Source organism: Pelobates fuscus, chromosome 3, assembly GCF_036172605.1.
Source record: "Pelobates fuscus isolate aPelFus1 chromosome 3, aPelFus1.pri, whole genome shotgun sequence".
Taxonomy (NCBI): domain Eukaryota; kingdom Metazoa; phylum Chordata; class Amphibia; order Anura; family Pelobatidae; genus Pelobates; species Pelobates fuscus.
In genome coordinates this window covers 258,180,563-258,205,128 of record NC_086319.1, presented here as the reverse complement: position 1 = coordinate 258,205,128, position 24,566 = coordinate 258,180,563, and the positions used below count along the sequence as shown (strand labels likewise).

The 24,566-nt window shown below is 40.1% G+C and overlaps 1 protein-coding gene across 2 annotated transcripts in view; it reads right to left on the bottom strand.

Moving 5' to 3' along the window:
• NOTCH3 (notch receptor 3) overlaps window positions 1-23,978 on the bottom strand; it is an 82,568-nt gene extending 58,590 nt beyond the window's left edge. For both annotated transcript variants that reach the window (XM_063448386.1, XM_063448387.1), the window contains exon 1: window positions 23,857-23,978. In XM_063448386.1, the coding sequence (XP_063304456.1) occupies window positions 23,857-23,926 (70 nt within the window). In that variant the 5' untranslated portion in view covers window positions 23,927-23,978. The remainder of the gene's footprint in view (window positions 1-23,856) is intronic.
• Window positions 23,979-24,566: the final 588 nt, after the last annotated feature.

Below are 24,566 nucleotides of genomic sequence, written 5' to 3'. Positions count from 1 at the left end.
ATAAATTGCTCATTAGAAGTGTCCATTTTTAAGTGGACATTTTTTTACATTTTATTTAAAGACACAATATAACAAATATGGACAAGACAATTAGGCCATAGACAGCACAGTGAACAAATAATGACAAAAATAAATAAAATGCATAACAAAAGTATCACAAATGTCAGAATAGTAGCCCAGAACAATGGCAGAATTTCACACAAAAGACGTTACTTTTAGACCACTTTAGAATTTTAACACCAACAGATAAACCAAAAAAAAAAAAAATCAGTTTTCAGATCATTTTGATAAAGCACCCCCACTATCCCATGGCATTTAGTCAGACTAGACAGGCATGCCATGGGGTGGTGAGAATTAACATAGCCCCACCTTCTGCCCCATCCTGATGGTCATTTATTAATGTGTATTTAATTTGACCCCCATAACCTCCACTCATCTGTCTGGAACGGGGAGAGAAGCGGTGGAGGAGGGGACAATCTATTGTGGCCCGTGGTAAAATGTACCATACCAAGCAAATCAGGTTCAAATTAAATAAAAAAAATCCAACATATTTCAAAGCCCAGAGACATTTTCTATACATTATATTTTTTTTGCTTCAAAAACACAGACTTTCACAACTATCAAACAGTATCAGACAGAAGAAAAAGAAGTGAACGACAAAAGCAAAAACCTTCCTACTTAGGAGCATTTGCTGGCCTTGACGTAATATCTCGAGCACACCTCATTTTTATCTATGTTAAATACTGGAAGGCTAAAACATAAAAAATAATGCACAGCACATTACACACTAGCAACATAATAGTGTGTATAGTCTTGTTGGTAAAGGCTTCACTGGCCAGACAAAACGTTGACCCGTGTTTCATGCACCAATTAATCTAAATATTTTTGCATAAAGGCTTGAAAGTGCCAGTCTTGTTCAATTCCCTCTGTATAAAGGCACTGTTCTCTGAGCGCTGCACCAAGTCACGTTAATCAACTGGAAGCATTCAAATAAGATTTAGCTTTTTCATTGCCAATGTGTAGCAGATTTTATGAAGAAGCCATTTTAGGTTTCAGTAAAGGAATTCAGGCCAGGCAGAACTTTCAATTACGCATGAGTGTTCTGCATCACCACTCCCCCAGACACCTGGTCATTCATCACACAATCGTTGCCTTACCAGGATTTTACCTGAGAATTCTATGGAAGCATGAAAATGGCTCGTATTCAGAAACAAAGGATGAAAATATTTTCAACCATAAAACTCTCCAAGGAACATGGGGGACACAAAAAAAAAGCAAATAAAAAAAAAGAAACCCTATAAACTTTTAGCAAAACTCAGGGGTAGGGGGGTATAGAAAAATGGCAGGTTCTATATTATTTATATAGTGCCAGCAAATTCAATAGCGCTGTACAATGAATCTATATTAGTTGAACTTGTGGGTAACACCACAGCAAGGAGTGAACTACAGAAGGGAACTAGATTTGGTTCATGTTCACAAACAGGATCACTGTTTCCTTGAAGCTACAAGTGGAGGCCCATACATCCACCTAAAAATCAGTTTGTTCTTCCATTATTTAACCCCTTAAGGACACAACTTCTGGAATAAAAGGGAATCATGACGGAATATTTCCGTCATGTGTCCTTAATATGTTGTTCTTGATAGTCGGTACTGTACATATTTAGCTTAGTAGATCAGGGTCTCTACAGAATGTTTGTGGGCACCTGGGGAATACAAATTTTTGTGACTTTTGTAATGGGCTTAAGTACTTTTCTAAAAACCGTTTCAGATATCACAATAGGCTAAAAAAAAACACAAAAATAAAAACAAAGTGCAAGAGTCAATATTTGTAAATAGATTAATGTAGATAAAAGCAGCCTAGAGGCAGTAAACAGCATTTCTGTCGGAAGTGTTTAGAGGAAGGGCAGGAAGAGATCACAATAGATGACCTGAGGGGTTTAGAACTTAACAGGCCTAGAGTGATGATGACATGCAGGTGGGCAAGAGATGGATGGTGTGTTATAAGGTCATACAGAATAGGCAGGAAAAAGTGAGGATTACATGGAATAGGCAGAGGAAAGTGTTGCAATACTTGGATAACGACAAGTGAGCTTGGAGACAAGTGCTCTGAGGATCTGAAACCCAAGCACAGAAACTGCAAGTTAATTTGGAACACATGAACGGGGAAGCATTGTGTGAAAGATGGCACAGGCAAAAGTGAAAGAATTGAGGAGCAGATGGCTCGTTGGGTACATAGTGGTGGGAGGGAGACACTAAGAGGCAAGGCAGATGATTGAAGTGTGTTTCATCACTGGAAAGGAGAAAGAAAGGGGGTGCGGGGCAGGGGGATGGGGGTTCTCTACTGTACTGTGAGTCTGACACATGACCTCTGTCCTTTCACACAAGGAAAAAGCACTATCCAGCAATAAAAACTACACCATGCATGCGATTAACTAAGATGGGTGAATCGGTTATCAGCAATATACGTCTTCAGCTTGCCAAACAGTTTTAAGTTAAACTTCATTGGAAAACTGTATTTATGGGGATATAGTGAGAAGGAGATAAGATACAGAAAATATATAGATATATACAAAAATAAAACAGTACGGAGAGGAAAAAAAAAGATTAAAGTGGGAAAGACTTTAAATGTCTGAGGCAAAACAAAAGCAGAGACAATTAAATAAATAAATAAATCTGGACAGTGTCTAGCATTACGCAATTTACACATAAGAAAAGAAAAAAAACGAGTGTTAGACAAAAAGGTATTTCGATTTTAAAAAAATGAGAACATAAGGAATAAAAAGACAATGGGAGTCAACTATGAGCTAAAACATGGGGTGGGGAATTCAAAAAAAAAAAAAAGACTAATTGCAAATTGTCAAATGTGGGACAATAAATAGATCGGATGGAATCAGAAACACTTAAGAAAATTAATCCGAATAGGGGAGGGAGCAGACATTTTACAAAGTATTTTCTTTTATAAACACAAGTTTTCCCATAAGATTTTCTGGGAGTAATGGACTTGGAATTATATTTTCTGTAACTCTTGACCGAATTCTTTATTCCATGTATAGCAGCTGAAATTCAATGGGATTCATCAAAATCATTGTTTAATCATATAGTGTGTTTAGACCCAAGATACATAATTATTTGCAGACATTCCAACTGACATTTGAAAGTCCTCCAACATTTCTGTGCTGCTTTATATATATTTTTTGTCGGTGTGTTTCACTTATTTATAGATTAAAATTACTTATATGACCACATTACTTGAATTTACTTTTCTGCGGTATTTACAAGTAAATATAATAATGAAAATGAAGTATAAGTTCAGCTAGCCTTGCTAACTTATCTCAGAGGCACAGCATTACAAAAATTCCTTTGACCATCTTGAGAATATTTTTTTCCCTCTCCCACATCCCTTTGAATAGGGTCCTTTCTTCCTCTTAGCCCTTTCCCCTATACCCAAGGTCCTCATTAAAATGTCAGAAAAGGGAGAAAGGGAACTTTAAAAAAAAAAAAAAAAAAAAAATTGCATATACATATAAAACCCATCCTCTGCTCCCTGAGAAATGCGAGTCTCTCACTCCCTCCTCCTGCTTTCCCAGACAGGGTTTTAGAGGGGAGGAGAAAATTCCCATAGAAAAAAATGGACATGTGTATTGTTCCCCATCAGACTATAGGGGGGGTGGAATTAATCAGGGAATAGTCCTAAGCAATCCGTTAACTCCATGAGTGCCAGGGGCTTAATGCCATGGGTTTGAGAGACAGGGTGAGCGAATTACAGGCATATATGGCTCTTGGGTACTTTGGAAAAGAAAAGAAGAAAAAAAAATAAAGACAAAAAGATTTCCAACAATCTATTTGGCTGAGGACTTTGTGTCTTTCAAGATAAGTGGGACGGGCTACACACTGCATAACTATGCATGGTCATACCTCGAGTGCTAAGCGCGCTGAAAATAATTAAAAAAAAAAAAAAAAAAACACAATGCAAACATAAATGGTACTGCCAGAAGGAGAAAGGGTATGGGGTGGGTGAATGGATAAGCAATCACTATGAGGACAGAGATGAAATGGTGAAGACGGACTTGGTAAAAACTAGAGGGCAGCCAAGAAGTACCACAGCATCAGATTTCAACTTACAAACCACACAAGCAGGGTGTGTTCTAAAAAAGGAGAGCATGCCACAGATAAAGATGTGGAAACAGAGCCCTAGGAGAAAGGACACTGCTGAAGGAGAGGGCAGGGCTTCTGAGAGTTTGTTTGTAACCCCAATTGTTCAAATTTTCTCCCACTTAGACTACACAATGGCACAGGTGGATTACCTACAGGCCAACCTGTGCTAGTGAAAAAAAAATGGTTAAAAAAAAAAAATTTAAAAAAAGGCAGAAGACTGCAATGAGGGAAATTATATATATATATATATATATATATATATATATATATTTTATTAGTGGGTTTACCTAAAGCGAAGGAAAAGAATACAGAAGCAAACAGAATAGCATGAGCAATTAACAAAAACCACATACATATAAATGAAAGGTCACTCAGGGCAAATAAAGGAGGGGAAAATGAAGGGAACTATGGTACTAAAAAGGTACACTTACAGCACCATAACAACCAACGTTTATTGCTTAGTTTATTCTGCAAGGGGGTCTCCATGAAGCAATTTAATTTTTGCACAAATGGCTGCAGTTATAAGATTCCCCCTTAAATGCATAATAAAGGGAGACTTTATTTTCTGCTTCTCCACCTAAGTGCAACTTGGGAATATGGCATGCTTGTCAACACAACACCTCCATATCAGCAGCGGTGCGCAAACCAGCTTTAGGAACCTGTAGTGCACATAATTATATGTTTTGCGTAATTTAATGCATCAAACGTTGATTAAAGTATGGAGTGTCCCTTTAAAGCTAGATAACATCAATATAAAAAGGCTGTAATGGTACTAGAAGGCCATAAGAGACAACTTGCAAACTAGAAAATGACAACTCAAGCCGGGAGTAATAATGAAGGGAATCACATGGCCCCACTGGAGATGAAAGGGTTAGCACTGTAGGTCTGGACTGGAGGGCGGGCATGGAGAACCAGATAATTGAGGGGACCAGAGACACAGAAGAGGGGGAGGGTACAGAAAGCAGCACTGCTGCAGAGGATAATGCCAACAGTGTACTAAAGGATGAGGGACGCAAACAGCACCACAAGGGGAAAGAAGAAGAAAAAAAATAAAAAAAATACAGAAGCACAGACCATTGCACAAGAACAAGGAGCAGGAAAAAAACAAACAGAAAAAAACAACCAAGAATAGGGAGTCACACAAACCTGCATTAATTTAAAAAAACAAACAAAAACAAAAAACTGGTGCAATCCAACGCACAACCCTATACTTTACAGCATAATGGGAGTTGTAGTTTATAGTAGATAGGGTGTCGAAGTTGGGTAATTCTGCCGAGGACAAGCATTCATAGAGGGCAGGGCCGTCTATAATATGAATAGGACCCTGGGCAACGCATTTTCCTGCCCCTCCCACCCCCCAATTACGCCCAACCCACAATCACACAGACAGATATACTGACACAGACACACACACACACACAGACAGACAGATATACTGACACAGACACACACACACACACAGACAGACAGATATACTGACACACACAGACAGATATACTGACAGACACACACACACACAGACACACACACAGACAGATATACTGACACAGACACACACACAGATATACTGACACAGACACACACACACACACACAGATATACTGACACAGACACACACACACACACACAGATATACTGACACAGACACACACACACAGATATACTGACACAGACACACACACACACACACAGATATACTGACACAGACACACACACACACACACACAGATATACTGACACAGACACACACACACACACACACAGATATACTGACACAGACACACACACACACACACACAGATAAACACACACACACACACACACACAGATAAACACACACACACACACACAGACAGATATACTGACACAGACACACACACACAGATATACTGACACAGACACACACACACAGATATACTGACACAGACACAGACACACACAGATATACTGACACAGACACACACACAGATATACTGACAGACACACACACAGATATACTGACACAGACACAGACACACACACACACAGATATACTGACACAGACAGACACACACACACACAGACATACTGACACAGACACACACACACACACACAGACATACTGACACAGACACACACACACACACACAGACAGAGACATACACACACACACTGACACTGACATACACACACACTGACACATTTAGCCACCCTCCAGGTTTTCACCTTTTTCTGGAGGGTGGTTTCCCTGGGGTCCAGTGGCAGGCTGAGGCAGTTGGGCGTTCTCCTCTGGAACTCCCCTCCTCCCTGCCGCCTTCCTCCCGCGTGGCTCTGATCTCCGGTGGGAGGAAGTGACGCGTGGCACTCCCTTCCTTCCTTCCAGCCGGCTGCCGAACAGGAAGGGGCCCGGTCGCGCTGTTTAAGCATCACAGCGCACGATCGAGCCCCTGCTGACACATGTACACCTCCTTAGTGTCCATGGGGGCTGTGCAAATCACGGAGCCCACAGGGCAGCTGCTCTGGGGCCCCCGGGGGCAGCTGCCCCATTTGCCCCGCGTTAAAGACGGCCCTGATAGAGGGACAAGGATGGAAAACAGGCAGCTACCTCTCCAATTCTTCTATAACTACGATTTACACAAACCATCGATAAAATTTAGCCCAGGAGCAAATTTTAAAAGTATAAAATAGAATACGGTATTACATCAAGCACAGAAGCAAGAGCTACAGAATTTAAAAGGTAGTAAAATGTGGACACCTGTGACTATAGTGAACTACTATAAAAAAAAAAAAACTTAAAAAAAAAAAAAAGAGTAAGCCAAAACATACTATGTAATTTCCAAAGGCTTGTGGCAACTCTAGGGTAAATATGAAGCTGTTCATATCCAACAATGGCTGACTTAAAGGAACACTCCAAGAACCATAACCACTACTTGTTGCAATGTTTATGGTGCCAGGAGTGCCCTGGATTCATCCCATTGTAAGCAGTCAAACGGTTTCTGAATAGGGTCTGACAGGAGCCAAACCTCACTTCCACTATTACAATTGGAGAGATGGAACCTTTTCAAGGGGACACTATAGGCACCCAGACCACTTCAGTGCAGAGTCCCTGTCCAGCTTAACGTAGTTATTCTGGTGTCTATAGCATGTCCCTGTTCATAGAAAAGTCAGTGTGTACATTGGTGACTAGGAACACCTCACTCAGATGGCCATTAGAAGAGATTTCTAGTAAAGTGCACCACAGGCATTCACAATCTCCACACACTGAATTTTCACCATAGAGATGCATTGATTTGCCGATTGATGCAAAACAGCATGTTGCCAAGCATGCACAATAGCCTTCCAATGGTTTCCTATGGGAAAGCATTGGATTGGCTAAGATCAAGATTATCTCAACCATGGAGGTGGAGCCAGTCACGAAGTGGGAGAAATGGGTAGTAAAATCAGCTTTTTACTGCAGAGAGGGAGCCTTTCTCCTAATAAGCCACTTCAAAATAATAGGGTAAAGAATACAGGTTTGTATACTTGACAATATAGTGTTCGTTTAACTCTGTGAAATGACATTGGAAGTCCCACGCTTTGCATGAGAATGTCCAGCGTTTTCTAAATCCCCATAGGCAAGTATTAAAACAATGCTTTCCTATGGGAAAGGCCTAATGTACTTACTGCTCACCAATAGATTCCTCCTTGCGATGGTGTCAGAGGAGCTGGAGATGGAGCCAGCACTGAGGAACCTCGGCTCTAGGATTTTTTACAATCAAGGTGGTGCAGGGCAGATGGAGACTATAAGGTTAGGAATACCAAGCGGTATTCCCAACACTATACTGTTACCTTAAGCAGGAACTTCCATTAGCTCTCCTGAGCGAAGTTGGGATAACCCTTTAAAAGTGAAGCAAAGATGGTTGCCTTGAAAAACTCTTCAACTTGTTCTCTGACAAGTGCACTACAATATGACAGACAGACAAACACAAAAATGTTCTGTTCTAAAATATGGTACAAAAACTAAAAGGGAAGGAGTCACTAATTGAAACATGCCTACTGGTTCCACTGTCTTTCATTGCGATTGCCACATTTAGTACTTTTTTAGACCATTTTTAAGAAAGAAAACCGATACATTTCCCCCTATTTTACTCTCACATGTGTACTGGAAATCCACATCGCAACCAAATGGGGAAAACAAGAATTTTACTAATGAACTCACTACACCAAGGAGTTGTGGAGAATAGACAAAAACTGCAAACGTGAGCCCAAAATGACCAGATTAGAAAGATTCCCCAGCTGGGCTACATTCGTCTATAATCTGCAATTCCTTTGGAGTTTACTCACTAAGGCAGGAATTGTGGAGAAATGACAGTGTGCTGAAACTACCAATTAAGCAACAATAAACTATGCCGAAACTTCCATGCAGTCAATGGTCCACTTAAATAAGTCCTTCAAAGAGCAAACATTACTTTTTAAGTGTTCAATGTTGACTGAGATTTTTGGTATATACACATGAGAAAAAAAAAAAAAAAAGCAAAAATAAATAAATAAAATACCAGAATACCAAACACTGCTTGGGAGCAAAAAGACACATTCACAAAAGATAAGGATGACAGAGTCAGATAGAAATAAAAAGCCTAAAATCCTTTAAGAGATATCTGTCAATATATCAATACAGAATGCACCTGTAATTAGGGTTACTTTTATTTACCTGCTCTGTGTTAAAAAAGTATAGATGTGAATTTTAATATTTTTTGTTTTTAATATTATACCCTATTGCAACAATGGAATTTGTGGGCACAGGACATACTTAAAAACAAGAGAAATTGCAGTGTAACCTTCCTGATAAAATATGTGATAAATAAAAATCTACACACAGTGACAGGAAAACCACAAACAAAAATGTACTGACTAAAAGTTCTACTTCCTTGGAGATATAAGACAATATACAGGGGTAGATACACAGTCTGCTGCCCCTCCCTTCACTTTATACATACATATGTGCAAATAAACACAACCTTACAGTCCACTTCAGCTCATCTATATTTTGCTTACATTGTATGCCATCATGTACACACTTAATATGGTTATTAGTGTCATATCTTTTTGACTAAGCTAATCTCTAACAAATTTTCTATTAAACACAATGTATTATCTTTCAGTTATTCTCCATATATCATTCTGGAAATTCTGTAAACCATGTGCTGGGCTTAGAAAAATGAAAAAAAAAAAATAGTAAATTATAAAAAAGTGAATGCATTAAAGGAACACTATAGTCACCTATATTACTTTAGCTAAATAAAGCAGTTTTAGTGTATAGATCATTCCCCTGCAATTTCACTGCTCAATTCACTGTCATTTAGGAGTTAAATCACTTTGTTTCTGTTTATGCAGCCCTAGCCACACCTCCCTTGTCTATGATTGACAGAGCCTGCATGAAAAAAAACCTGGTTTCACTTTCAAACAGATGTAATTTACCTTAAATAATTGTATCTCAATCTCTAAATTGAACTTTAATCACATACAGGAGGCTCTTGCAGGGTCTATTACACTACTAACATAGCAGGGGATAAGAAAATCTTAATTAAACAGAACTTGCAATAAAGAAAGCCTAAAGAGGGCTCTCTTTACAGGAAGTGTTTATGGAAGGCTGTGCAAGTCACATGCAGGGAGGTGTGACTAGGGTTCATAAACAAAGGGATTTAACTCCTAAATGGCAGAGGATTGAGCAGTGAGGCTGCAGGAGCATGTTCTATATACCAAAACTGCTTCATTAAGCTAAAGTTGTTCAGGTGACTATAGTGTTCCTTTAATATTAAAAAAAATGTTATAGATTTAAAGTGCTCTCTTACCCCATAAACACTGCTCCATCTGGAGTTAAAGGGATATGCAGTTCAGACAGTCTTGACCAGAAAAAGAGGAAGTAAAACTTTAATTATTTGAAGTTAAAGGCAGAGAGTGTCAATCACAGCAGTAGGCTGTTGGGTAGGTTTGGTAGGTTTAGTAATCCAATAATGGTAGAGTTTGGCCCAACATGGCCGCTAAAAAGTGAAACTCGCAAAATAAATAAGTTGTAAACTTTTATAAAAATGAGAAGAAAAAATATGATGACAGTTGCCTTTTAAGGCAACATAACCATTAAATTCCATTGTGATTACTTCTACTTTAGCAATAAGCGAGTAACGAGCTGGGCTGTTGGCGTCTCAGAGATTCACGGTTTTGGTAAAACAGCTATTTAAAAAAAAAAAAAAAGGTTTGTACAAGAACAGAGATATGGCACCCTCAGCCTTAAAGCACCATAAGCACTACACCAACATATAGTGGTGATGGTGCTTAGACTGCTTCTTTAAGCTATTAAGTTGCCAAGTCCCAAACTAATGTGTGGCCTTTTACAGACAATGAAGCATGGGGCGTAACCATCTTTAATGAGCTTCTATCTCATAGTGACTCAGATGCACCAAAAACAGGTTATTTTATTTCATATACCTATATACACACACACACACACCTTATGAATAATGCATCTGCTTTTTGACTGAAAATGAAGTTATGAGTCAGATGTTTTTTTAGGGTGTTCTGACTGGTAGCAGATATTTACAACAGATACGGCTGAAAAAAAAAAAAAAAAAAAAGTGACAGACTTTATGATCATTCCGCTCAGGTAGACAAAGTTTACACAAAGCGGCTTGAACCATGTACACTTGGATTCAATAATAAACCACTTTAGATATTTGTTTAAAGGGACACTCCAGGCACCCAGACCACTTCTGCCCATTGGAGTGGTCTGGGTGCCAACTCCCACTAACCTTAACCCTGCAAGTGTAATTATTGCAGTTTTTTTATAAACTGCAATAATTACATTGCAGGGTTAACTCCGCCTCTAGTGGCCGTTTACTAGACAGCCACTAGAGGGCACTTCCTGTACCATAGCACAGAAAACCTGTGCTAGAGTGTCGCTGGACGTCCTCACGCTGTGTGAGGACCTCCAGCGTCGCTCATTTCCCCATAGGAAAGCATTGAAAAGCATTTTCAATGCTTTCCTAAGGAGAGCTCTAATGCGCATGCGCAGCAATGCTGCGCATGCGCATTAGGTCTCCCTGGCCGGTGGGTGGGATCAGTCTTGCCCACCGGCTGATGTAATGCAGAGGAGGAGCGGCGGAAGCAGCAGCGACGTGGGACATCATTGCTGCCTCTGGTAAGTTACGGAAGTGGTTTTCACCCCTTCAGCAACCGGGGATGGGGTGTGGGAGGGAGAGGGGACCTGCAGTGCCAGGAAAACTGATTGTTTTCCTGGCACTGGAGTTTCCCTTTAATTATTATTGATACTGTAGGGACATAAGAGAACAAGGCACCATATAGTATACTGAAGGGGCACAATCCATGTACTTATAGGCATTTTGTTTCAGAATAAGTCATTTAGTATATACCAGCGGTTCTATATTTAAACCAAATGAGAGCCTGGGATCTAAACACCACATACAAAGATATATATAGAAACTGATGGTGGTTAATTAAACCCATAAAATGCCATAGTAGGAATTTAAAGTGAACTTTCTCTTTATGGTGTACCCCACAGAGTGAGCGGGCATAGGGTAATTGAGAATTTCCATTTTTTTGTCAAACAACATGAAAAAAGAGTGACAGAATCTAAGGTGATTTACCCATAGCCTCCCAACACAATAACCACTACAAAAAAATAAAAATAAAACAAAAATAGCCATTATCACTGCACATTTATTCAAATCCCATGAAACTAGTAAGTCACATTATTTTCTTAAATGTAAAAAATAAAATAAAACACTTCCTGGATTCCAGTTGCTTCCAAATGGATTGCTGAGCTGTGAAGCCATAGTTAAAGGGACACTGGTGTTTAAATGAAAATGGCTGAAAGAGCAGGCTGTATCCACTGTCTTTTCAGAGAGAAGGCAGGATTGACATTACTGCTTTGTAACACCTCTAATGGCAGTCAGACAGCCACTATAGGTGCTTCCTGTGTCAGTAAGACTCTGAACGTTCCTCATAGAGATGCACTGATTCAATGCATCTCTATGAGAAGATGCCTATTGTCACAGCATGGTGTTTTGCCGCACATCCTCAATAGCTTCTAATTTGAAGATCACAGCCATGGAGGTAGGGCCAGCAGCGGTAAGACTAGCACAGCACGAAACCCCCCCCCAAAAAAAAACCAGTAATAGCGTTTTGAACGGAGGCCGGGTCTTTAAACCGTATTTTTACCACTACAGTGTCAGAAATACAGGTTTGTATTCCTGACACAATAGTGTTCCTTTAAGTTTTGCCCACCCTGGGTAGCTTTATTGCTGAAAGCTTTGGTTTCACAGAGATAGCCTAGGTATGCTGTACAAAAAAGTGTTAATGTCTACTTGTACCCAAAATATTTTTAAACCTTCTTTCCAAACAGAACAGAAATACAGAATACACACTAATCTTGCAACAGAGACAAAATAAATATACACACACACACACACACACACACACACACAAAGGTAGTGCTTTTGGATTCCAGAGGCATATCACAGTATCCAAAAAGACACAAGGAAATAAGGTACTTTTGTAAAATTTGGTTTAAAAATATGGATGCTCCACAACTCTTAAGTTTTATTCAGTGACGGGTCAATTATTGCAGAATGAAAACAAAATTGCAGGCTAAAATAGCCTTTTTTGGACTTTCTTTCCTATCCAAACAGCAATTGCTACAATTTTTCATCTTCTACAATTCTGAGTTTAGTAAACAAATCCTTAAAGTGATACTCCATATACCAAATAAAAAAACAGTTTAGTAGATATAACCCCAATGAAAACATGTATAATTATGCATTTTCTCATTGGCGTATATTTAAAAACAGTTGAAAGAAAAAATGCTGCAGATTTCTTGTCTGCAGCCTTTGCCTTCTTCCCTATCCTAGACTTTATGTGGCTGTCCCATCACAGCTCAATGAGAAATCTTTGCAAGGCAGGTGCTCTTGGCAATTTTATGTCTCCTGAATTTAGTTCCACCAAGCTAAGAACTACAAGAACAGGACACACACTGCAGCTGCTATGGTAACCCCTTAGTTGATACGGCTAGCACTAGCCAGGGAGTACAGAAATTGAGTAACGTGACGCCATTATAGAAGTTTCCACAAGCAGGGTAAATCGATTACGAGGCCAGGCAGAATGAGGGTAAGCAGGAGGTAGAAATCATAGACGATTAACACCCACATCTCAACGTAATGCAGCGGAGGACGGAGGGTCAGGTAAATGGTCACAGGTTTCTTTTAAATTTGCATCCTGACCAGTTAAGAGACATCCCAACGGTAAACCGGTTACAGGCAGGGAATGCTTAACTATTAAGCTTTCAGGATGGGGTCTTACCTCAACTTTAATTTGACATTTGTTTGGTGATGGGGAGTGGGGCCATGATACAGTGAGCCTGGGGTGCACAGGGCATCTTAAATCAGATTGTATAATGAACTCTGTGCCTGAAGGGAGGAGTAGATGAAAACAGGAAGTAACTGGTCCTCTGTTACAGCTCTTTCTCCAGTTCTTCTCAAAAGGGAAATAAGATACAAGATATGTAGGAAATGCATAGAAACAATTTGTACTACAAAAAGTTTGTTTCTTTTTTTTTTTTTTAATTCTTTATTTTTGTTGTGCGAAAGAGAAAATACAGGCAGGCTTGAGGTGCCCCAAAGGCAGTCCTCAGGCATTTATCTTGTTTGACATTTGAGGCATATGAGTAACGTGCACAAATTTTTAAAATATACAGGTGTATGTAGTTGTGTCTCGTACGCTTAGGTGCGAGTGAAAAGTGAACATGATATGCAGACATTCAATATTAAATGTGTTGCTAAACAGGCTTATAATGTGTTGCTTGCTAGTAGGATGGCTAGCTCAGGTGCAGGCATAAGTTGGGAGTATGTATTGAGTTGGGCTCAGGTCAAGTCCAGTTTAAGTGACGTTCCGTCCAGGCTGTGCGGTTTAACCGATCCCCATCTTCCTCAGCGCCGGTGCCTGGTTCTGTCGCTGGCAGGGATCCCCCCTCTCACAGCCCCTCCATCTTCCCTCCGGTATGCAGTCCAAGTGGGCAGCAGTACAGATCTCCTGCCTTGTAGTGGGTATGTCGTGTGTTTGTTTTCTGTGGTAGGGTCTGTGATGCTTGCGTTGGCTATAGGGAGGTTCCTCCTCATGTCCCTGCACCCGTGAGTAGAGGTCTCGGGCTGGGTTGTGTCTGGAAGTCAAGGAGCCGTGTTGTTTCCTCCCAGGAAAGGTAGTTGTCTCCTTGTGGGAAGGGGGGGTTTGGGCGGGTATACCCGGGGTTTGTCGCTGTTTAGTCGATCGACTCACCGCCAGTGGTCTGTTGCTGACTCGCTTAGGCTTGTGTCGGGTCTCCCGCCTCCTCCTCCCAGCCTTCCAAGTCATAGTTTGGCTCCTTCCTGGGACCGTGTGTTGCAGCATGGTAACCTGAGGGGTTGTTGCCGCTGGTGGCTCCGCTGGAGCACTCCTGTGGGCTGAGAGCTTGGCCCAGAAGTCGGCTAGCATGCGGTCCAGCCGTTCGGAGAGTGGCAGCAGTGGGGGACCGTGTCCTGTCTGGCACGTGGCGTTCGCCATGTTGTTTAGTGCCGGACCGGCGATGCAGGTACGCCTGGATTGGTGCCCTGCACCCGAATTGTGAGCTATGTGCCGGGATATCCCTCTCCGGCAGGGGGGGGGGAGAGAGTGTGTCGGGGAGACCTCCAACTAGGTTGGCTGCAGTCCGCAGAGGGATCGGCCGCCTCCCCCGTGCCGGCTGAGTAGGCCGTTTGTAGGCCTCAGGTCAATCCCCGGGTTATCGTCGCTAGATTCCGCCGCGGTCTCGGTTAAATTTTGCTTCCGTGGTGAGCCCTTGTCTCTGATGCTAAAAGGCAGGCAATTTTAGGGCTCAGTGCAGGTTTGTAGCTTATTGTGGGTATTTTCTGAGAGCTCTTTTTTGTTTTTTTAATTACACTTGTCAATCCTTGGAAAATATCTAGATGGTGTATGTGGAAACCGTGACTTGGGTCCTGGTAATGAGGATGACATGGCAGTCAATCACAAGCCAAGGGTGATGTCAGTAGTACTACTTGCTAAAACAAAAAAAAAAAGTTACAAGAGTAGGCGAATACAGGAAAAGGGAATTCCCTTGAGGCATGGACAATAAGTGATATCAAGGGGTTTATTCACCAAGTAAGTTCATGAGCAAGTTGCCAAAATTAGAAAAGTGTGTGGGAGGGAGGGGGTGCATTATGTCTTAATATTGCAAGATAGTTTTCAACTCACCACCACTCTGCTTAAATCATGAAATCAGTATTCTGGTTCAACCTGGCAGTGCTGCGGAATAGGTTGGCGCTTTATAGATGTCAGTAATAAATAAATATAGCATGCAGGATCCCAAGGTCACATTTTTGTTGGCATGCACTCTATTTTCATCCCAGTAAACACAACTGAAGTGTTCACTGGGGTCCAATGTGCAAAAGAAACCGGTAAATAAAGCATACTTTTGCTGCAAAAAGCAGGGAGAGCATGCTGCCATCTTGGAATCTTCCGGGAGGAAATATTTGAGAATTGATATACAGTAAGATCTGCACAGAACAATTTAAGAAATCGCACAGAGCTCCAACTGTAAGAAATGGACAGATCAATATAACCATTTCTTGAGATGGTCAGCCCATGAGAGGCAGTGCCCAGGAAACTGCTGCAAAAGACATTCAAATCCATTTTATGTTAAAAAGGATTTAATAGATTACAGATCAAATACATTTAAAAAGGATCATCACAGCCTACTGTGTTCTTTTAAACTATAATAAATAACTACTAGTTAGCTATCAAAATAAGCCCTAACCTGGAATGTGACAGTTCCTCTTTAAACTCTGCAGAGATCAATGTAAATAGGTTGCAGCAACATTTTATTACACCCAATGAGCATATTTTCCATACAGAAAGTGTGCTTCCCAGTTCCCATAGGTTACATTATGATGTTATACAAGAAACCATAGTAGTCGTCATTTTTAGGGGAAAAGGCAAAATAGCTTACATTTAAAGGAACACTATAGTGTCAAGAACACAATCATGTATTCCTGACACTATAGTGGTAAAAACATAGTTTAGGTCCCCAGCTTCCCGTTGAAAAGGTAAATTTCACTAACCTTTTCTACCATACTGTGACAATTGCGCTATGGCCGGACCCGCCTTACCTCTGTGCCGGAGATCAAACTTGATGTCAGCCAATCCAATCTTTCATATAGAAAAGCATTGGGAGGCTTTTGCGCATGCACAGCAAAACATTGCGCCAATAAGCATCTCCTCAGATATGCATTGAATCAATGCATAGGGGTTTCTAGGCGCCAGTGTAAACACTGCAGTTTTACTGCTTAATTCTCTGCCATTTAGAAGTTAAATCGATTTGCTTATGCAGCCCTAGTTATACCTCCCCATGTGACTTGCATAGCCTTCCTGAACACTTTCTGTAAAGAGAGACCAATGTTTACACTTCCTTTATTGTCCATTCTGTTCAATTTACAATTTCATATCTCCTGCACTGCAATCGCCTTTTAGAGTCTGCAGGAGCCTCCTGTATGTCATTTCAGTACAATTTACAGAGCAGGAAATAAAAACTTCTAAAGCAAGTCAACATCTGATAGAAAATGAAACTTTTTTTCGTGCAGGCAGTGAGAGTCACAGCCAAGGGAGATGTAGCTGGGCCTGCATGAACAGAAACAAAAGGGATTTAAATCCTAAATGGCATAGAATATAGCAGTGGGACGGCAAGGGCATGATCTACACTAATCTAATGTTTTGGTGACTTTAGTGTCCCTTTAAATTTAATAACTCCTGACACTCCATTGTAAAACAAAGTCGATACTTTAAATTGCCAGTTGAAATTGTAACTGGTTTTATTGCCAAAAAAAAAAAAAAAAAATAGAGAGTCTTCAACACAGGGTATAGGCCAATGACAGTGGCATTAGACCTCTCCATGGAAAGCATTGAGTCAGTGCTTTCCTATAGGGTAAAATCTGATGGTGGGTGTCCTCATGCAGAGCATTAGGATGTCCAGCGTCAGATACCAGACCGATTCAGGAAGCTCTCTAGTGGTTGTCTGGTAGACAGCCAATGTGGGCAGACTTGGTGCTGCAATGTAAATATTGCAGTTTCTCGGGAACTGCAATGTTTAACATTGCAACACTATATTCAAAAGGGACAGAGCACCCACACCACTTCAATTAGCTGAAGTGGTCTGGGTGCCTACAATGTCCCTTTAAGCACTGGTGTTTGGGAAGTTTCACTTCCATGAACACTATAATCACCATAAGGACTACCCATCCCTCTATACAGATAAGTGGTTTTTTTTTTATGGGTTCTCAGGAGAGCTAATTGGTCCCGTTTAGGAATTTCTGGCTTTCCAGCATTGGAAAGGGAGATGGGGAGCAGCACTCTGGACTCCAGATAAGAGCGATCATACCTTTCAAAGCGGTCTAACACCTTACAACGGGGGAGCAAGGTACTCCTGGCACTACAACCAACACAACAAGCTGTTGTGGTTATGGTGATTGGAGTGCTCCTTTATTGTCAACCCTGGATCCAGCACAATGCATGGATTATTTCATATGCTCAATATTGATTAGGTCATTTGTACATTATCCTATTTCAGGGGTTTGACAAATGTGTTCGCGTATCAATGTTTGCTTAGGACTCTGCTTGCAGAAAGTATTGATTGTTACACATGCTCTCCTATTACACGATTTAAATAACAGAGCTTCTTTAGGAGCCCTGCATTCCCTGCGACTATAATACTTTTAAACGATATATAACAAAGGAACAAAGTCTATTAATTTTAAATGCCCAAACCCTGTTCACAAACAAGTCTTTAATCGGGTCATCGTTTGTCTCATTCATCCTTGCCCACAGCTTAATTAATCCTAGAAGAAAGTCATGCAATATAAAACACAAATTGGAAGTAAGGTTTATTATAACTGCAGCAGAGGAAACAGCGTGAAAAATACAAAATTGCCCCTTTAATTTTTTGTCTGCGATTTGACAGAATCTTGAGTGGAGCACTCGACTACATAGGTTGAGAATAACAATGTAAACTGTGTTGTACACCTGTGCCAAAGAAATCTTCAACCCATCAATGCATTCCAGTTTGGATAAAATTAATACTGAATTATCAATTCTGCACTATCAGGGTCATCAATGCTGGCAAGTAGTGGGTGGACTCCAGGAAACCGTTTAAAAGGGACCAAGGGAAGCCCAAAGACTCATCACCAATATGCCGAGTTGTGGTTTGTTTGCTGCTTTCAGCATATATTTAAGAACTATGTTGACTTATCGTAAGAGCATCTGAAAGGTGCAACTGAATCCTTAAGGGTTTATTAATAAACCTAGAATTAACCAGAAAGTTACAAAAGTGTCTAGCATGCCTAAATTGGGAGAGGAAAAAAATGCATCTGCAAGTCTGCCAATTTTCCAGTATGGCTATTGGCATAAAATGATCAATTCACAACAATTGCTAATTTTGAATTTATCCCATCCAGTTTCAGGTTGCAAGACTGTCCATTTTGTCAAACATCTGACACCACCCACATCCTCTGATGTAATGCGCAAGTAAAGCTAATGTGACAAATGCATTGATGTCATGCATCGTTACTAGACTAGCTAGAGTTCTCACATGAATTCAGTGCAAGAAGACAATGCTGGCTCTGACTCACAGAATGAGACACCAATGGCCCCCTTCATGATAAAGAAATTTAAATTATAAATGGAAATAGGTAGGCATCAGTGACCAGTAGATATTAAGAAGTCTGAAAGATTAAAAGTGCCAGAAATTAGAACTAACATGTTTACTCTTCATAAACAGAAAATAGGTGGGAAAGGGGATTAAGATCAGTCACATGGCATGAAAGGGGAGAGACAAAATGTTTGCCGTTGGTGTGAAAACAAGTTATTTATCGGGGCAAGTGATCTGTGTTATCTGCTGAATGAGATTTGCCCCAGCAACACCAAAATGCAAACTGTATAAGAGATGGGTTTTTTTTTTTTAATGGACTTAACAGAAAAAAATAAATCTATATTTGTTCAAAAGGTATCCAGATGAACCTGAAAAGTGGCAACCCAAAAATAAAATGTAAAATCACAACATTCCAGGATGGACACTAATAGTAGTAATAGTATTATTAACTATGAACGGTCTTGAATTTAAAATAAATGCCACATTTTATTTCAATACAGCCAAAATTGATGCGTTCTCCAAAAAAATTCTAATTCACTTTGAATTAATTTCCCACTTTACTGAATAATCCTGCATGAGGTTTCCTGCAAAAAGGATGGATAAGCTACAACCATAAATTCACAAAAATATCTGTGGGTTTGTGTGGCATGGAGGGAGAGAACACTAAAGCTCACCTTCCTGTAAAGGAAAATCTTAATATGTCTGTTTACAGGATGCTATGTGTGCCAACAATGACGGATATATTTTTTGCACAGATTTGACATTATTGATGGGCTGCCTAACTCATGTGCTGGGGTTGCAACTAGCCCAAAGCAAAATAGTACAGATTACACTATAATTGTCAGAATTTCAAGATGAAATGCTACACATCAAGACTACTACCACCATTACCACTTCAAAATGCAGAAGTGGTCATTGTAGTTGGAGCAACTCTACTGCTATACGTTTATATGCAAAAAAATGATTTTAGTACCACTTTTATAATATACAAGAGTTAGTCCAAGGAGAAATGATGAGAATTACAAAGAACACTGTTCAAACTCCAATGACAATTTAAAAAAAAAAAAAATGTTTAAATGTCCTAGGCCAGGCATAAGCAACCTTCGGCACTCCAGATGTTTTGGACTACACTTCCCGTGATTCTTTGCCAGCATTATGGCTGGGAGAGCATTAAGGGGGATGTAGTCCACAACATCTGGAGTGCCGAAGGTTGCCAATCCCGTTCCTAGGCAGACTGTCATTCTCCAACTGTTCATCTCTTAGAAAATCTATCCCAAGTGTCTTGTTTTTAAATAGGACTACAAAGATATTTTAGGGAATCAGAAATAGATCATCTCACCAGGTAGAAGGGGGAAGAAACTCAGGTTAAATAAAGTTTTTCTATTCCTGGAAGGGTACTGAATGCATGACACAACAATATACCTTGTTTTCCAAAACCTTACTCACTGTCTTAGACGCACTACTAGCTTTGCATACCTCTCCAACCCTTGGATCCCTTTCTGATACATTCTAGATACCTCTTGCTACAATGCTGCCAAACCTGAATATATCCATGAAACTCATTTGCCGAGATTCTGGGCACATGAAATGGCCTACCTAGGCAAGAACACAAAATTGTAAACTAAACAGACAGGGTTCTCTTTTATTTCAGTGGATTTAAATATTTAGCACCTGTTAGCTTTGGCATTTATATAGCGCCAACATATTCAGCAGCGATTTACAATAGTATAAGAGGGGGGAATTTAATAATAAATAAGTACATAAAAGTTACAGGAACAGTATGTTGATGACGACACTGCTCAAACGAGCTTTCAGTCTATAGAATATAATAATATTTTTGTAGATTGTAATATGCAAAAAATAAAAGATAATATGTATATATTATAATATCCAAGAGCACTGCTAATCTAAGTGCCAACAGCATATCAATAATAAAAGACTGGTTCCATATCAACTAAAACAATGCTAGTCTGGACAGAAAAACATTAAATCAAAGCTTCCAAGTGGAAGACAAGGTTTAACTTAGAAAGATGGAAGTCAAGAGGACAGGTGCATGGATAGGTCGGGATACTGACAGATGAGGAGCTTGGGTGGGAAAATGATTAGCCATACACTGCTGAGGAATATGTTTTGTACTTTTAAAATAAAGTAACAAGTAATATAAAAAAGCAAGCCCATGAAGGGTGAAGAGGTAGCAGAAGACTACATTTGAACGCTGGGAAGTTAAAGGGGAGTTAGACGGTAACAGAATCCCACGGCAGAGATTGTCTGACTTTATGAGTTCCACAAATTCACTATACTACAAAAAAAAAAAAAAAACTATTGAATTAGACTTTTATAATAATGGCCATCACATTTTACAGTGATTGAGTCTACAATCGAATATCTGTAAACCACTACAGTTGACTGCTTTTTGGGGAGCTTATAATATTGGTGACAGTTGGTCGAGCCCTGAACAAACAAGAGTGAGCCTTGGAACAGCCCTGTTTGGGGGAGAGCGAGACAGGGGCTCATTTCAAGAGTAAGACAAGGGCATAAAGGACCATGAGAACAAGAGAGTCAAAAAAAAAAAAATCACGACAAGAAGAGAGCAGCTGACACTTAACAACTAACTACAAGAGCAAAAAAAGATGGGGAAAGAGGAGCTGCAGGAGGTAGTAGACAGATTTGTGGGGGTAGTTTGGAAACTGTCTGCCCCCTCCCCCTTTACTCTTATGCCAATTGTTATCACACAAGAAAGCTCTCTCATTCCATGTCTAGTTCCCTCTGCTTTGCCTCTCCTCCCCCTCTCCTTCTCTATGCCCTGAGGGAGGGAAAAAAGGAGGGGTGAGGGGGAGAGGGGGATGGGTGGGAAAATTTGGAAAAAGGGATTGTTAGAAGGGGGGGAAAAAATAAAGGAAAAGAAAGCACAGTCCTAACTGAGGAGAAACCTCATGCCACAGAAGCAACAAAGAAAATCAGTGAGAGTCCAGTAGAAAATCAGAGAGTACCCATTAACGGTCCTATATAAACCGTAGTTCATTAAAGTAAGGTTACAGGGCATCCTATAAGAAAGCCTACAGATGGACTAAACAAGTTTTAAAAACAAATCTTCCATATACGTGAACAGGACCATGAGCCTAGTAGTGAATCATTTAAAAATTTGTGCAATAGACAGATGTAACGTACTGGTAACGAAAGGGTTAAGGATGCAAGCAGGAGCCCCACAGGGGAGAAAAATAAATGAAGTTATAACACAGTAATGTATGAGATCACGTGGCTCATCCCACGGCAAAGCACAGTTTAAAAAATTTGATGGGAAACCCTACAGCCATCTGGACACAATCTGTTTATTTCATAGTAACTTGAAAGGAATCAAACATCCCTAGAAATTCAGAGCACGCTTGCTAAAGTGTCATAAGAAGGGAATAAAACCCATTGTCAACAGGCACTTTATAAGCAATTGTTTCATCTTACACAATCCTCAACATTCCTATGCAAAAAAATCTTTCCCATATTCCAAAATATGTCCATGCGGAACATGGACTCCAAACCCTGAAACTTCAATAGATTACATGAGATACTGACCAGTGGGGAAGAAAATAAACGTAAAATATAACCCATGTGACATACAAACATGTCTTGAAACTGAATAAATAAATCCATATCAGAGTACCTGCAGACAAAATATTCATTATGTACAGAGAACATGAATAAAAGAACAATGCTAGGATAAAAGTAAAAGTGCATCAATCAATAGGAACATTCCAATGGTTTCTATAGTAACTGCTCCACTCATCTGGATGGGTTTTCTCCAGTCAAAGAGCAAAAGACTAAATAAATCTAATCAATGTTTTTTTAGAGCATATTTTATGGATACAATTGCCTGCTCACAATAAATGTAGAGAATAAAGCCACTAGTTTACACTACACTTTCTTTTTCAAACTTTCAACTTTCTCATGAACTGGTTAGATGGGACGGTACATAACTTAGCAACAATCTCATTTTATGAACTGGCAAGTGATATTAATCTTATTTAACAAACTTAACTGTTGTCTCTCCAACAGTGATCAGAATGAATTCCATTTGCAATAGTTTCACTTAGCACTGAATATGTCTAACAATTTGATTCAAGATTATAGATTTAGAAGTGTTCCTCTTTAATATGATTTACACATTGGAATTGTATTTCTAAATTAAGCATGAGATCTACATAAAAGTTTCCCAATTTAAATATCAAGGCCTGAAATTTGCTTTGAAATCCTGACAATTCACATAATAGCCCTGTGTATGTCCATAGGTCCTGCCCGATTAGGTGGCCACACTGTCACTGTCATCATCTTACAGGAAATCTGATTTCACACTGTACTTCCTAATGCTTCTTCGGGCTATATGTGAACATATAAGACTACACTTTCACAATTAAACCCTATAAAACTATATACATGTCTATCTCATTACACTCAGTGTAATGAGATAGATATGTATAGGACACAGGACACATTGTATACCCAGTGTAAGGGTTTTGTCCAGATTATAGATCTTTGTGTAGATTGATGCAGGGAGTAATTACAATGAGCACTGCAGGTCACCAAAATCTTACACTTTGATCTATACTACAGATATTTACAGGTGACATCAGCAGTAATATATATTCTGGATTATTATGTTTTAAAAATGAAGAACAATTCTGCAATATGTAAGGTTTGTAATTAAGCCACAAGAATATAAAATTACTGAATATACACAACATATAACTGATAGACACTAACTACATTTATACTGAATTGATAGAGAGCCAGTTAATAACTATATGCACACTAACATTTTATATATATATATATATATATATATATATATATATAGTGTAAAGTGGCTAATTATCTGTATATATATTTATGTATATATTGATAGTTAGCCAGTTTACACTCTCAGCTCTGATAGACTGCTCGGTGTACAGAGGGGATTTCCATGTTAGACTATCAGACTCATGTTAGGGAAGCATTGTATGGACTCGGCTTACCATAGGTGACTCTCTGACTGAGCAGTACAGCAGTAACCCAGAGCAGGCTGCACACCCCCGGCCGCCCCATCCTGTTTTCCTAGCCCGGGGCCGGCTCTAGTCACGGAGCTCTTCTCTGACCGGCTGACTGAGCCACACTGAACTCACACAGCACATTGCTGGCGCCGAGCGGACACTAAACCACGCCCACTCAAACTATCCCAGCCACTCAGAGAGCGCGTAGGCGGGCGAAGGAACCTTTCATACTGGATATCAAGAAAGGAGGCTAGAGTGTAGTCCCGCCTATTATTTAATAGACACACCCCCTACCTTTCTACACAATGGTCACTATGTCTCGCTCTCTGTTATCGACAGGAGAGGCTCCGCCTACTTTCATTGGTGAAACTTGTTCGCAAGAGCAGGAAGGCGGGGCTACATGATCTGGATTGACAGCCTTCTGTCCGGCAGCGACCAATGAGCGTGGAGCTGAGACCGCGGAATGCGTTAAAAGGTGGGAAGGAATGGCCAAAGCTCAAAATGGGGCGTGGCTTCAGACAGATTCCTTCACAGGCACCACGTGGGGAGTAACATTTCACTAGTGTGGAATGCCCTATTGTCCGATACCGCCGATAATACTGCGGGAGACTATCACGGCCGGTCGGCCGACCGACACCATCTTGGTTCTTCCATGTGGCAGAGTCTAACATAGGTATCCTGCTCCCACCTTAACC